At 35.5% G+C, this 17,329-nt stretch overlaps 1 protein-coding gene across 1 annotated transcript in view; it reads left to right on the top strand.

Annotated features, from left to right (window-relative positions):
- The window catches only part of LOC149779477 (formin-like protein), a 130,152-nt gene that overhangs the window by 60,622 nt on the left and 52,201 nt on the right, over nucleotides 1-17,329 (top strand). The window contains exons 11-16 of the mRNA XM_089940167.1: nucleotides 68-217; nucleotides 3,738-3,786; nucleotides 6,032-6,084; nucleotides 6,755-6,902; nucleotides 9,881-10,042; nucleotides 16,880-17,004. Coding sequence (XP_089796293.1) covers nucleotides 68-217; nucleotides 3,738-3,786; nucleotides 6,032-6,084; nucleotides 6,755-6,902; nucleotides 9,881-10,042; nucleotides 16,880-17,004 — 687 coding nt within the window. The remainder of the gene's footprint in view (nucleotides 1-67; nucleotides 218-3,737; nucleotides 3,787-6,031; nucleotides 6,085-6,754; nucleotides 6,903-9,880; nucleotides 10,043-16,879; nucleotides 17,005-17,329) is intronic.

Genomic DNA, 17,329 nt, shown 5'->3' with positions numbered 1-17,329 from the left:
CTTGACAGCTTTATTGGTTATCATTCTTTGTCAGGAAATAATGATTCCATGCATGCAATCTTTTCAGAAACTACGGCATACAGAGAGTGATAGGTTGTCTGTGCAGGTCCATGCTTATCTGGATAATATGATCGATGTGGCGGCGCTGCTGGAGGACTCAGAGACCAAGACAGAGGCGCTGGAAAAGGTGGCAGAGCTGGAGGATGAACTCTCACATGTAAGACTACAACTTACAGTTGTAATGAAGTACATATTAAGGTTCCTGCTATAATAATCATTAATTCAGAATATGCAAAAGATGTTAATTTATGAGTTTAATTAAAGGTGATATAAGTAAATAAATAAGCGAATGACCTTAAAAAGTTGGATTGTGATTAATCCCAATGAAACACAGGAAAACCATATTTTAGTATCTGAAGTAAAAAGGTTTCAAACTTTGAGGTAGTTAATGAAAAAGAATTCAGCTCCTTTCCCAGCACATATGCACACACATACATACATGCATGCACATACACATGCGTATATAGACACAGAAGAAAACATTCTATCATCTTTCTGTTATGTATAATTAACAGAATGGTATGATTGACCCAGAAATAGATGTTGTTCATAAGAGACTTAATTGTGGAAGCCCTTTTATCTTGTATCCACAGTAACACCAAAGACGTTTTTCATTTCATAATTTGAATATTTAACTTTACATGCTATAAATGGTTTTCTGTCATCAGTGGTCCAATTGTAAAATTCTGCATTATTGTGCCAAGGCATCCCTTGTTAAGAAATTGTGTAACATTACAAGATATCAAGTGCTGGAATTGAAACATGTACATTTCACAATAGTCAATAATTCAAGGATAATGCTGGTTATGACATTACCTTGCTGAACAAAGGCGAGATTTAGGGTATGTCAGGGCATTAGGGGATTTGAAAAGCCTACATAACTTTAATAAATTGTCCTAGTCAGAGAGAAAACTTTTCAAATCTGATTAAAACTATAAAAAAAGGTAAGTTGATAAAAGCATTCTAATAGCTAGATATGCCCTTGATCCCATCACCAATACTAACAACTCAAGTGAAGAGATTGAAGCAGAAGTAGCCGGAGTATTTACAGCATATGTTGAAATGTGTTACTTGGTTTATTAAAAGATAAGCAGTATTAATTTTTATCAGAGTGTATTGTAACAGTTGTGTATTAACAGTGATTGGATCAGATTGTGTTGTAACATTTGTTTTTGATGGTGGTTTTATCAGATTGTGTTCTGGGATTTGTTTTTGACAATGGTTTTGATAAATTAATTAGAAGGTATTAAAAACAACATGCCCTTTTTTGTGAAAGGATATGCTTGTTGCCTTTTTTGTGTAGTATATAATTTTTAATGCAGAGATATCTTGGATAAGTGAGTCTCTGAAGTAAAGTTTCTCCAAATAGGCAGCTTTCTTGAGCAGCACTCACTTTAGACTGGCCTTGTATTTTAGTCCCAACTGAGTCGTTCCAGTACAAGTTCAACCCATATAAATCTATTTAAGTATATACTCATTTATAAGACAAATTCAACTGCAAACAAAATAGACCCGAGTCTGTTGTAGATTAATGCACCAGGATATCAGAATCCATGTTGTTCAACTGATTACTGCTAATAAACTGTATATACCAAGATTTGTCGTCACATCACGTGATGGCAGATCTGGATCTATGCAGTTTGTAATTGGACTCAACTTATTAGTGAGTGCATACAGTACCTACATAAAACAAACAAATAAAACTTATAATGCTTGCTGAAACTGCTTCTATTCTATTCCTCCTTCAACCATATCTTTTTTTAAAGCTCAACAGGATATAAGACCAAAGGAGCTGACGGTATGACCAGTTTTTAGCCTGTCAGCATTTTCTTGTTACTCTGCACCATGTATTTGATCTGATCTTGATTAAATTTGGAATATTGGCTTGTATCATTACGATCTCAGACAAGTTTAAAAATTAGTGACAACCATGCATACTAATTAGATCATCCAGGATCTGATTGGTTGAGGTTTGTCTCAGGTGACCATGTTTCTGATTCAGTTTGCATCAGGTTTACAGTATAGGCTTGTGTCATAAAGACCACTGATGAGTTCAGCAATGGTGAGATTCGTTCTTTTTCAAGAAAAATGAAGTACTTGTGAAAGATTTATTTTATTTAATGTAAAAAAAGGTTTTACCAAAGTTTTGTTTTGTATCCCTTTAGCTGCTTTATCTGTATTTCTTTACTCTTCACATGTGAAAGTAGTGCTTGTCAATACCTATGATATTGTTTAGTTCATTCCAATCATGTGACAAGATGATAATTGGTTGCAAAAGACTCAAAGTGATATATAGGAAATTTGGATTTAAGTTTGGATATAATTTTATTTCAAATGATAAAGCACACATCTTAGCAGTATCTCAAAGTATCTTAATAAAAATTTTAATTTACCATGGAACATGATAGTTATTTTACCAGGATGAAATTTTGTACATTCTCGGAGCAGGTTGCATAAATCTGATATAAACTGACTCATAATTTACTGCCATATTCAGTATTCATAATTTAATATATAGCTTATTATTGTGGTTTTGTGTGATTTTATTTTTAACAGTTCCAAAATAAACTTAATGGCAACAGCAAATCAGTTGACCAACATACTGGTGACTAGACTGGATGCAAATTAGTGACATCACATCTATAATGGATATAGTTGCCATGATGGACATGGCAACTTTTGTTGACCAGACTATCATTGTGAATGTTTAAAACTAATGAGCCATTTATATAAGACTGCTTAGGGCTGTTCCAGTAAAAAGAATAATTGGGACCCAAGGATAGCACTTCCAACATGGAATAGTTGCCCATAAATGCAATTTAGATTTTTTTTATTACATTTTCATAGGAATTCTAAGCATGATCCAAGCACCCTGGCTAATTGACAGTGTATGTAAAATAAACTGTCTTCCTGGCTAATTTACGGTGTATGTAAAATAAACTGTCTTCTCTTGGTACCTTGTATGTTTAAATGGAAGATTTCTAAGTGTATTTGAATAAAGCGATTTGTTTCCATTGCTTTGCATATTTTCAAGGAACATTTGAATAAAACAGTTTGTTAAGCAGATATCAGGTTTAATGCTTCAAGATGGAGACGTCTGCCTTTGTCAGAAATTGCATAAGTCCCTCTGTGTGTGTGTGAGATTTGGATTTTTAACATAGCTATAACAATTTTTCAGTCATATCACTACAACGTCTACAGTGTGGCAGTTTATAGTGATGCCTAGCACTGGGGCATCATGTTGCAGACATGTAGCATGATGTCCCACCCAGTCACATTATCCTGACACCAGGCCGACCAGTCCTAACACTAACCTCTTAATGCTGAGCAACAAGCGAGGCAGCTGTTTGTACCATTTTTGTACGTCTTTGGTATGACTCTGCCAGGGAACAAACTCATGACCTCCTGCATCCAAATCGGATGCTCTACCAACTTGGCCAGTGGAGCGGTCTACCACAAGTCCCTGTGATCAGGTGGTCTCCATTGATCATCGAGATGCATGCCTTCACATCTCCATCTTCATTGCTCACAGAAAATACCAGCAGTTAACATAGTGTCATAATTTTTTCAAACATTTAAGCATATTAATTGTCTTGTTAGGGTATAATTATTTTGAGACGGGAAACAATTACAGTGTATGAAGACCAATACTCTACAATGTATCTTTCTTTTTTCAGCTAACTGAAAGATTACAGGAGGTGGAAGATGAGTCAATGGCTAAAACAGGTAGAGAGAATTATATTTCCTAGTCATTGTTACTTATATTTAGAGCCTCATTGACACAAAAAAGGAAAAACATCTCCAGATTTGTAGGAGTTAACATTCTTTTCTAACGACAGATTTATATAAGATATGCATTTGTTTCTAACAACAGATTGTTTAAGTCACTTATTCTCTTCTAACACCAGATTTGTTAGAAATTACACATTCCTTAACAAAATATTTGTAGGAGTTGCTCATTCCTTTTATAATTTATACAAATTAAGCATTTCTTTTTTAACAACAAATTTGTAGGAGTTACATGTTCTTTTTTAACAACAAATTTGTTAAAATAACACATTCATGTTTTAACAAGTTAAACATTCTTTTTTAACAACAGGTTTATATGTATTGCACATTTTTAACAAGGGTTTTTTACAAATTACACCTTTTTTAACAACAAATTAGTAAGAGTTGCACCTTTTTAACAAAAGGTTGTAGGAACTACACATTCTTTTTCTGACAGAAGATATTTCTTAGTTGTGATAACTTACATTCATTCATGTATGACTGGTTTTATATTTGATTACTTGTCAAAATTTAATTGTAAGAAATATGACTGGTCTCATTTTTATCTAAGTCAATAATCACATAAGCTGCTGGTAAGGCCCTCCAAATGATCAACTCCAAGATTATATACTCTCTTGTGTCTGTAAATATAAGACAATTTGTCATTAAGATCATGCTTTCATACATTTGAATCACTTTTGCATTGTGTCAGATATTTAAGTGACACAGTGTAACCTCTTTTTAAATACAAATGATACTTTTTCATTTCTTTAATAAAAATTCTATGTTAATAAAATTCAGATTTAAGGGGAAAAAATTATTGGTACATTGGAGTTCATTGCAGGATCAATTTTCTTTTTGACTTGGAAGGATATCTTCCCTCAAGCCTTTGGGGTAGTATCTATTACTAAAAACAGTTTGTTTTTGTAATAATAAAGGCCCTTTCAATATTTTAGTTATCAATTTGTTTTTTTATGTATTTTGATCAAAGGTCAAGCATTGCCTGTAAATACCCTATCCAGTTAGATCAGGCTGTTTGAAAAGCTGGTCAAGATATGTTAGGGAACATAACTCAGATTATAATCCAGAGAGGAAATGATTAGTCATTGTGTTTACCTCCTTTATGTAGTTTAATGGCCTATTGGTAGCAATGAAAATATACAGAGCCATTTCCATGCAAAACTTCTGACCATATGTAATTTTTCTCAGAATGAATATTTTATTTACTTTTCCATTAGAAGAGAAAACAGAAAGGCATTTATAAAGATTACATGTATTTGGATGGATATTTGTTTATAAGAAAGGAACAACATTAACAATGGATGTGGGAGGTCACGGGTTTGAATCCCATCCGAGTCATACCAAGGACTTATAAAATGGTACTAGCAGCCACCTCACTATAATGATTAGTGTCAGGACAGGTCTGCCTGGTGTCAGGATAATGTGACTGGTTGGGACATAATGCTACATGTCTGCAGCATGATGCTCCAGTGCTAGACATCACTATAAATTGCCATACTGGAGTCATTGCAACAATATGACTGAAAAATTGTGAAAGCTACATAAAAAATCCAAATCACACACACACACACACTTGAACCCTCCAAGCCATCTGTATTCTCAATTCTTTGATTGCAAGAAAGAAACAAATTGGATATGTAGTCAACATTGGTGGATGAAAAATGCCTTTCCAACATCTGCTTATAGCACAGTACACAGCAAAATATGGCAGTCAAATATCAGTCCAATGATGTATACACCTACATCTATGACATCAACTTTAAATATAGTCTTCTAATCTCACTGCATCCTTTGTTTGCACACAGGTATTTTCTGTAGAATTTACATTTGGATACACCAATCAGACTAAAATTATGGCAGGTTTCGCTAACTGATAAAATTTCAACTTTGATGTTATTTAGTTCCATTGATTGTTTTTCGCACACTTTTTGTTAAGGCAAAGGTAGAAGATTACATCTGAAAGACTAGTTTTTACTTAGTTCAGTGAGAATTTGGTTTTTTGCAGAGTTTCATAGTGTTTGGTGGTCACGTTGTTTGAGAGAGCTATGCCTGTAGAGAAATCTGTAGGAGTCTTACTTATTTTGTTACAATACTTAAGTGGTTGATGCAAAACTTCTAACATAATAAATTTGCAGAATTAGTCTAAAGCAACAGGAATCAACATATCTGAATTTCATTTCAGTTGAACTTGAAAAACAGTTGTCAGATGCTAATAAAGAACTGGATGAACTAAAGGTAAGTGATGACCGACCTCATTTGCTTCATGATATGGTACCTGGTATTTTCTTCCTAATGCATATGCAGTCCCTCCGTTGGCAGTTAGTTCCAGAAGGAGACTAATTGCTTATGGAAGGCTTGTACATGCTAGTTGCTGTTGCCATGGTGTTGATATAACATTTTAGGTGGAGTTCTCTTGATAACTCAAATTCTTGACGGGAAATTTTTAGTTTTCATATTCAGTACTGAAACAGATAAATTCAGATAATATTTTCCATGACCTAATTAAACCTGTATTGAGGCATTGCTAATGATAAAAATTATTGCACTCAATGCTTTGTCATTATTTAAAAATGAAAAATGTGTCTTTGTGTTTTAAATTTGCAATTGACGAAAAGTAAACTTTACACAGAAATACATCTACGTATTTTCTATGTGCATATGTCTCAAGGACTCTGGCATTCTTTTGCACCCTATAATTGTCTTAAAGAAGAAAATAGTTTATCTGTACTATGTTTTTCTTGATTGTGGGGATTCTAACAGAAGCATATTTTAGATTGCCCCCAAATCACATTTATTGTAATGTACGTATGTTTGTCACATTATTTGCCATTGTTACGGTAAGATATGAAATAACAAAAATTACTTGTTGATTTGAGTGTATCTGAGCATCATGATTCCATTATAGAATTTGTTGAAATCACAAGAAACAGAGATGAACACACTGAGGAAAGCTGTAAACGAGAAAGATGAGGAGTCACGTAAGCGGCAGAGCTTGCTGGAATCCAAACTTAGTGAGCTAGAGAACCTTCGACTGAACATAGGCTCTTTACCAGGTACAACAGAAATCTGACAATGCCAGATTGCTGGTATCTCCATGACTGAGTTAACATGAATGACTTTTTTGTAGTAATGTTCCATACTCATTGGAATGATATGCCCAGTTTTGGGCTGGATTTCAGAGTTGTTCTTGCATATTTATGATATTTGTCCACAATTCCTTCCATCTATTTGGTGTCGGTAGTGAGGATGTGGGTTGTGTTTAAGTCATTTTCTCAGATTCTGTTGCTTGTAAAGTCACATGACTTGGTATGAACTGTTTTATGAATAATTTGGCCATCAGTGAAAGCTATTTCAATCTGATCTATTTTTTATGGTTCAGTAATATTGTTCTTAGCGTTGTATTAAGCTCAATTCTGTTTGTTAGGATCTGCTTTTAGCTCAGTATCTCTGACACTATTGCTTGCAGATTCATGTGTGTCGCTTGTGTCAGTGTGTATCTTTATAGAAGGGCTTAGGAAGAAGGGCACGTTTTATGATAGGGACATGTTTAGGCAATGTACGCACACTCTGGATATGCATCTTTACAGAGGGGCCTTGCCAGAAATGCACCTGTCATGATAGGGACCTGTATAGTCAAAGTGAGGACTCTGTGGATATATTTTTACTAAGGAGTTTTGCATAAAGGGCACTTTTTCAATAGAGCCATGTATTGGCAATAGGGCACTTACTGGATTTGTATTTTCACTGAGGGGTTTTGCAGGAAAGGCACTTGTTATAACAAAGATTTGTTTGGGTAAAAGGGGCACTTTATGGAAGAAAAAATATACTAGTATTTTGCAACCAATGGTCCCACCTTCAGTCACAAAATTTAGAATGTCATCCTTTAGGAAATAAAGAACAAGTAAACTCACATTCATATATGTATTCTGTATTACATAGATAAGGGGTGGGCAAAATATGGCCCATGGGCTGAATCCAGTCCTTGACTTCATTCTACCCATTAATTTGCATCATAAGGTGTGGCTTTAAAACTCACTTATCCAGCCCATGCCCTGGAGGAAGGTGCCCTAACCTGATCTCAGAAAGAAAAATATGTGGAATCAATAGAATGTACCACAGTTTAATGTTGATATTTTAGTGTTGTGGTCACTGGCTTAGGGGATGACCACAGAAATTTATGTGTGGAGGATATCAGAGTTAAACTTTATTTTGATCTGACTGGCATTCTGAGTGCCAAAGATGACAAAAAAACTTTGGCAAATATTTCATAATATTATGAACTTGCTCTATAAAAAATTAATTCTAGAAAATGTTTTCAGGAACCATGAAATAGTCACACAGTTAATGTCTGAATCATATTCTGCTCAGAAGTACTGAACTTAACAAAGAAGGTACATCTGTAATTCATTTTACAATATCATTGTTTGGATTAAGGCAAATATTAGATTTATCAAGAGATTAATCAAGTATATTAGGTGTTTTAATACTGGCTGTCATTAAACATTTTAATATGAGAAAATAATAATTAGAATAATATTACCAGTATTGATACATGGAGTTACAATCTTTACACCATAATCTGTGAAGATGAATCTGAATGGGAAGAATACTGTATATACTCGCTTATAACACGGGTCCAACTGCAAACAACATAAACCCTGATCTTCTGGCTTATTATGCGACAGCAGATCTTGGTCTGTGCAGTTTTCCACTGGTCTTGCCTTGTAAGCGAATATATAGTCTCTAGATTGGAGACTTAATGTAAATCTTTGATATCAAGACATCTTAAAGATTTGTGGCACATAATTGACTCTTGTATAGCCCTATGAAATGCATCAAATGTATCAACAATTTTGTCAGCCTGTCCAATAATGTAAAAGAATGCCAAATAAAGACGGAACTGAATATATCTTTTTAAAAAAGGGATTTAATATTTAATAATCTATATCAAAATTGACAAACTTGCATAAGTAAATATTCTTGGTAAATGAGGGAAGCAAAGCTTTGATAAGTAGTAGATAATAATGATATCTTGACAAAATCATCAACGATAACCTAGTATAATAAAACCAAAAAATAAGTGGATAACTTTTATTCAAACTATTTAACTTTTTCCTTATTATTTGAATAATTTTCTTTTTAAATATCTGTTGAAATTTAAGTATCTTAATGACTATGTTTTTATGAGGAAAAAAAATTATTTTTAGCTTAGCTTTATCGTTATCTGAATTTTCATTACTAAATATGGGTGTCATAGTTTTGAAGTTGGATAATCCATCAGCTTCCTAGCTCTCTCGGATTGTTAAAGCTTAGTCCAGCTTGAAAATTTGTTGTTGGCAACATTAATTCCAAAATGCTTCTGATTAAGAAATAAGTTTAAGCAGTTAGGAAATGTTAGGACAGTAGAAACTCAGAAGAGCATGAATGCAGTTGTGGGTTGTCATGTGAATGTAAAAGAATTTAATTGTATAGGTCTTGATTCAGTTATTGATGACTACTTTGCATCAACCTGCGAAATTCCATAAATTATATACTTTAATGACTTAAAAATGATATTTGACTTTAAATAATGACTTAAAAGACAGGTCCTCTTATATAACTTGTTTGTGACACATAAAAAATCTATATTTTTGTGACCTCGGTAGTTTTTAGCCATATTTACATCTTAAAATTGAGGAAATCAGGCAGTGAAAAATATCAGTACAGTATTTTTAGCACATAGCCTCAAGCTCAGAGTTGACTCCACTTGACCTGGATTGTGGTACAACCCTGATAATAATTACTAGTATTTACACTGCATGGACTCACTCTTACATTGAATGGATGAGTGTACATTGAATGCACAGTTTTAATTATGCAATTAAACTAGAGCTTGACTCCATATTTTTCTGTTTCATTTTGTCATGTTTTTTTGATAGTTATTACCCAGTAAAAACTTGATTTTGATAGTACATAGTAACCAAATCGGGTTGGTAATTACATATTGAAGGATAAAGTTCATTGGTGTTATGTGCTTGTTTTCTTTATGCAGGTGCAGCAGGAGCAGCTGGGGGATTCCCACCTCCACCTCCACTGGCCCCAGCTCCCCCTCCTCCTCCCCCACCTCCACCCCCACCACCAGCACCAGGCATTGGCTCATCAGGCCCACCTGCCCCACCTCCACCTCCAGGAATGGCAGGAGCAAACATGTCAGGTAACTCGTCAGGGTTTTCCTTTGATTTTCTCTCTTTAAAATAAACCATGCCAATGTAAAAGCAAATGTGTTATAAAAGAATTCATTTTTGCACATAAAAAATGAATGTAATGATTTAACAGCTAGTGTGCTTGTTAAAACAAATATTTTTATCGGTATGTTAAATATTCTTCTTGTTATTGAAAATTGTGTAAAGATGGAATACTGTACAATAATGTAAAGCAATACAGAAGGATTATTTCTGATCATGATGTGTTCAGAAATTCATTGACAATATCCAATGGATGTTATTAATGCTGCTTTTGACGAGGGCCATCTCTTTCACAGTTTGAGTCATTGAAATGTAAAATCAGGACAAAGATGACATTATCATTGCTTTCATTGTTAAGTATTATCCTAGCTTGTTTAATCAAGGTAGGATTATCAATCAGCTCTGGGATCTTTTGCAGTTATCTTGCTAATGTAAATGTTAAATCCCTTCACAAAAGTAGGTCTACACCTGCTTACAAATGAACTAAGAATCTTACAAATTTCCTTGTTCTAAATTCTAAAAGAACAATTTACAAGTGGTTCAGCAATTAAATGTGATCAGTGCACATTGGGTGGGTGTATAATGTACCATTGACAGTACTCTTTTTCACCTTTGTCTTTTTTTGCCTTCTTTCAGGTTCATATACTTTGAACCATACAAAGGGTTTTTTTCCACAATTTCTTTTGCAGTTCTCTATATTTACATATTGAGAACTTCACTTTTATTCAGCACCATATCACCAGCATTTTGCTGATGTACCATTAAACCATATATATATATATATATATATATACTTACATGCATACCCTTTTTCATGATACCACTGTCACACCAGGGATATGTACCAGAGTGTGGCCATGGGTCAAGCAGCAGAACACATTTTTATTAATAATAATATTTATTATTACTATTATTATTATTATTATAAAATCTTGTTGAGCTTAGTGTATATTTCGAATATGACGTCAAATTCATATCTCTCACCTAATACCACTTCTGCTCTTTGATTATGTCCTCTGGATGGAACCTTATGTTAAAAACCATGATACTATTTTATTAATATTTTGGCATCCAGTTTCCTTCCTGTATGAAATGTATAACATGAAATACTTCCATTATTTCCTGTGGCATTTTTGCCCTTGGGTCTTGCATCTGGTTGGGGCCATGGGGTATTGCCCTTTGATAAGTCAGCAGTGATCATGGTGGGTTATATCATGCATATTTACGACAGTTTTTTTTCTGCCTTACCTTTCTTACAGTTATGTCCAGCTTTCAATGCTGTATTTTAGCTTTACTGATCATAGACAAAAAGAGCATGTGTGTTGTCCATATCTTTTATTTGTATACCTTTTACAGAATGTTTATTATATTTTAATCATGTCTTGTACTTCATCTTTAGTTATTTTTGGAAGGATTTACCTTCAGAAGTTTTGTGCAGTTCATAATTTTAAAACTTTACTATTAATCAGCACCATATAGCTAATCTTGTGCCTTGATGTTGTGAAACATTTATACATATTACATACTTCAGTCTATCCACTTATTGTACGTCCACTTGTCATCTGTCTGTTGACTCAGATTTCTTATTAGTTTTCCTCCCATTGCATGAAACTGAATATACACATTCATCCCAAGATCTAGATAGCCCTGACATCCACTATAGCTGCCAGTATGTCCATCTAGAAAATATTTTTATCACTATTCCCAAACAGGTAGTCATATCGATGTAGAGTTTTCACTTTGACTTTTTATAATAATTAGTTTTTATTATGACTGTGATCCTGTATGGCCACCATGGCAGCCATCTTGAAATTCTTGTGGCTACTTCTCTTTATTGGATGTCTTAGCAACATAGATTATTCACTGCAGAACTTGGTGTCTGTTATGTTCCCAATGAAAATGGTGTCAGTCTGACTTCCATTATGGCCACCATCTTAAAAAATTTGTTAACACAGCTTTTCCTGAACTAATTGGGATAGGGTTTTCACAGAAACACATATGATGTCTGTTGGGTCCTAAATGAAAATGATGCATTTGGACATCCAATATGGCCACTGTCGCAGGTCTGTATTATCCACCAAATTCTTTTTGTGGTTCATTGTTTATTTATTGTGTTTCCTTTCAGCATTCAGTATGCCTGAAGTTATCATGCACTGTGTGTACACAAGGCTGTCCTTCTTGTTGTCTCTGGTAAGGGACTTAGCGGAATGTCATCATGTATTTAGTGCCAGTGCTTCTTCCTCTTCATTCCTGAAGGACCCCATCCATTCTCATGAGTGTTCTTGGCCATTTTCCAATATCAGTAGTTGCCATATGGGAGTGGTTTGTAACTTTTCTTCGGTACATAAATACCCACTTCCATAGAGGTTGGATTACTGAAATATGGAATTAGGTTGTCAGCTCATGCAATAGAAGGATCCTTGGCACTTCCCACTGGTGGTAAGTCATCTTCACCAAGTAGAGAGTCCCGTCTTCACCAAGTAATGAGTTCCGCTTACCCGATGCAAGGGAAGCTTGATCATCTTCTGGCTCAAGTAGACAATTTTTTTAAATCAAGGAGTTTTTTTGTAAGAATCAAGTTCCCCAAACAGAAACTTCTAATAAAGTCTGTATTTTCTGACCAGTAATTGCCTAGTGACTGGGTACAGGGCACCAGGCTAAAGTCACTGGGTAGTGTGTCAAATAACACTTAGTGCTGGGCGCCAATGATTGTTTAGTTCTCTATCACATACTTCCCGCATCAAGTGGAAATCAGCAATTCTTTTCAGCAGGAAAGAGGGTTCTCCTCCTCCACCAGTGCATGAAGACAGGATGACAAACCATCAGTCATGAATAGTATTTTATTGCCAAAGAGTTGTTGGTTTTTTTATATTACTAGCTATATCATGCTCAGGAATTGGGACCTAAATGCCTTTACAAAAAGACATGGGGCCCTAAGTAGCCTAAAGCGCTCACCGTTATGGATCGCTGCCATCTCACCTCTGTCTGCGTGGGTTCTAGTCTCAGGCTTGGCTAATGTTGGTATGTGAGAAAGCTTGCTGGTAGCTTCTTTTGTGTCGGTGGTTCTTTCCAGGGTTTTCCCAGGTTCTGCCTCCACCATTAATAATGGCCGCCATGTATAGCCTATCTTGTGCTGGAAAATGGCATTAAACCCCATCAACAACAAAAAGACACACAGAGACAGCCAGTTATGAGTGTAATGCTTTACCAAAGGAGCTACTGTGTCTCCCATGCCCTATGAGCAAAGACAAGATGACATAATATCAATTTTTCTTGCTGAAACTGATGAGTTCCAAGAAGAACCAGTTACATCAGGTCCATTTTTATTTGATCTCCATCTTTATCATATCATGTTATATGACTGAAAAATGTTAGAGGACAGGGATCTATAGATTACACTTTGTATGCTCAGATTTTTTCTGTGTCACTTATATTAGTAATAATTATGTTAATACCTCTCTAGGGGTTGGCATGTATGCATATGCGTAGGGATACAAGAGTATGAGCAATGGATGTCTTCAGTCTGAGGTGGTATTAACTGTATGCCAATGCCTTACCACTTTTTAGAATAATCTTTCAGGTCCTTCACCGAGTCGGAACATTTAAGTCACGGTTCAACCTGATAGCTTCCCTGTGACCCCATTGGTTGCATTTTAACAATCTCCATGATTTATTAGTTGATGATCTCAAGGAATTACCATTGAGGAGGGATCTGCTGACACAGCACAGAGAGTCCCTGATGCACAACACTCTATCCATTCTCATGCCTGCCTCATATCAAACGATCTATCTACCATAATCAATTTTCAAGCAGGGATGCCAAATGTTAAGCTCAGTCTACAAGGACATCAGCTTCCAAGCTTTAAAAGGCCGAGTGGAGAATTTTTTTTTGTAGTGCATTAGGAAATGCATTGATCTTATTTGCCTTCCTTCCTTAACCGTGGTTGCAGATTTTCTACTTTTTCACTTCGAGGATAAGGGCTATAAAGTAGGCATTCTCTCCAGTACTCCACTATATGGTCAGATCCAGATCTTTCAGAAGTGATAGGTACTTTTAGCTTTAGAGATTAGTCTCTCACTCTTTAATGCCATTTGTGTGTTGTTTGGCCCTTACCTAAATCTCCTTAAGAACCTTGGAGTGAAGCTTCCTCAAGAACCTTACCCTTAAAATAGTATTTCTTCCTTTGTCAGCATTGGCAAGGAGAAAGAGTGAGGTTCATGCCTTGTCAGTAGTAAAGGGATGTTTACAGGTCTAGACACCATAATGGCATTCTTAAAAATCTGTTTATTTTTCCTTCTAAGTTGGTGGTCATATCTGGTTGATCATAAGTAAAATTGGTGTCAGTCTGACAATATAGCTATCATGTCTTGAAAATTTTGTTATCATTACATCTCCTGAACTGATAGGCATATCAATATGGGGTTTTCACTAGAAGTCTTCTTGTGGTGTCTAGTTGGTATTCAGTACAAATGGTGCCGATCAGTGGTGATTATCTTCAAACTCTTATCACCACACCCCCTGAAGTAAAATTGTACCAACATGGGGTTATTAATAATTAATTCTCACAATATATAAAAATAAGACCATACCAACTTTTAAAAAAAAGAAATTGTTTCTTGCAATATATAGTTATTCCTGTATTAAATTATGCTGATCTTGTAAGTCTTTATCTGACTACTTCTCTGAATGGATGGCATATCGACAATAGGGTTTTCACTAAAATACTATTACAGTAGTCCCCCTCTTATAAGGCCACCCCTAATGCAGCAGGGAAGTGGCCTTATAATGCGGGTGGCCTTTCTAGAGGGGGATGACAAATGCGAATAGTAAATACATATGAAAAAAGTCACAAGTACATTTAATTTTAAATATTTAATATTTTAATTAAAAAGTCACATTCATGATGTGAAATAAATGTAAAACAAACTTTGTCATCATTTGCAAAAGAATGCTATGAATAACCATTGATACAGTATTAAAACTGTCTTTTTAATTATGTGACAGTTCACATCACGTCACTTTGTTGGTAACAGTCTAAAAAACAAACCCGTCTCATCACATTAAAAATATCCTTGCTGTCATATCCCCTGCATATATCGTTTAGTCTTTTGTTCCAATCTTCGACAACTTCATTATTAACATCAGCTGATTCGCTGCTAATGACAGAACACTTGATATTGTGTCGCACTTTAAATCTGTGCAACCATCCGTTACTTGCGGTAAAGTCATCATATCCCAGTTCAACTGACAAAATTTTTGCTTTTTCTTGTCTTTCAAATCAGGATACAAACGTCTCCTGGCTCAAATAATCTTCCCTTCTCCATCCATTTCACCTTTCCACTTCTGCAGAATTGTTTCATTATCTTTCACGATATTGTTTATCTGAGTCTTCCCGATGTTAGTTTTCTGCAAGGATCCTCGATGACCCCCCCCCTCCTCGTCAGTTGAATTACTTTGACGTTCTCCTCTAAACTGAGAATTTTTATTTTCCTTGATGACATGTTGATCTTTTTGCAGTAAGCTATTCATGTTGCCAACTACAATACTGATAAAACAATTTTGTATGCATCTAAACAAATTGCCGTGTGTTTTTAAAGGAAGTGATCTTGTCACGTGATTTGTTAGTCGCAGTCTGGTACCTATTTGTTTTTATGCATTTCTTGAAACTAGGTGAGAGAAGCCAAAACAGCTTCGATATGTACCATTAACATCACGCAGATTTGACCTCGCGGCCGCTAGGATTCGTAATTTTGACAATTATTGTCAGTAGTAATAGGCACTGATTACCAAAGTGAACAAGCTCAACATCTTACTAAGGGAAGCCATAAAGGCTATTAAACCATTTTCCTGCTGACTTGGGTATTGTACATCGATACTGCCACTTCTCATCTGTTACTACTGTTCGATAATTGTATTCTTAACAATTATCAGAGTGACTAAACCGGACATCTTATGATAACACAGCAGCAAGGCTAATTGGATTACATGTACGTACCCTTTTATATGGATTAAAATTTGAGTCTTTCTCGGTTTTTATGGAATAAATTTGGCTTCTCGTGAGGCGTAAATGATATAATATTAACCTTAGTGGTAAATGTACTTTACTCAACACATCTTTCAGTAACGAAAACCTGACATCGGGAAACAGAAATCGGATTACTTAACACACGTTATGAATACAATACTGGTTCTGGATACATATTCAAATAAAATGCGGCCGCTTGTGAGGGGTAAATTTTATGATTTTGCACTAATATGCTGGCCGCTGGTCGCGTTAGCCGGGTGGCCTTTCGCGAGGGGTACTTTTGAACACAAACTCGTCGGTGCCAACGGATTCTGGCCGTAAGGAGCGGGTGGCCGCTGGTCAGGGGGGCCGTTCAAGAGGAGGACTACTGTACAGCAGTATGTTGCTATTTCTGAATGAGACTGCTCCAGTGGCCTAGTGGTTAGAGCATCTGCCTTGGATGCAGAAGGTTGTATGTTCAAACCTCGGCCAAGTCATACCAAAGCATTATGCACTGACATATCATGGTCAGTGTTGTTTGCAATTGGACTGGACTTATAAGCAAGTATATCTGGTACTGTGGTGGATAATTCACTTTCCATGAACATAGCTGTTGTTCCTCATATCACCCTCAGTACTGTTAATAAAACAGGTGTTTCATCGCTATCAGCTGAATGAAAGCTGTCCTTGACCCTGAAGTAATCACACCAAAAGAATAGAAACGCCAAATATTCTGATATATATTTATTGGTAGAAATGTGTTTAAATTATGTTAAGTAATAAATAGTGACATCCTTTCAGCAATGACAATAAAGAAAAAAATCCAGACAAAGTTCCGTCTTCCTGTGTTGAACTGGACACCATTGAAACCTCAGCAGGTGAAGGGCACCATCTTCTCAGACCTGGATGATGAGAGACTGTATAATGTAAGTAGCTGGGAATGGGTAAAGCGTGTCTTTGGAACTTGTCATGCAACTCAGTGGAAGTTGGCAGCCTACATTGAGTAAATGTTGATGAGGTTAGCCCAGATTTATCCAGGACTACATACGTTCAGTTCAGTGCAAACACATAATCTGATAAGTACAGGTAATGCAAATTTTGTTTTGGCTATATGCAGATGGGGTATGCTAGTTTGATATTTGTCTTATAAATTAGCCTGAAAGCCTGTACTAATATTGATTGATTGTTTGGATGTCTGAATGCATAGAATCGATGTACCAGGTATCAACATGGGTCATGTAAGAAACGTGT

The sequence above is a fragment of the Sinohyriopsis cumingii genome, chromosome 17 (genome assembly GCF_028554795.1).
Source record: "Sinohyriopsis cumingii isolate HCF-2022 chromosome 17, ASM2855479v2, whole genome shotgun sequence".
NCBI lineage: Eukaryota > Metazoa > Mollusca > Bivalvia > Unionida > Unionidae > Sinohyriopsis > Sinohyriopsis cumingii.
This window is presented reverse-complemented; position numbering and strand designations above follow the sequence as displayed.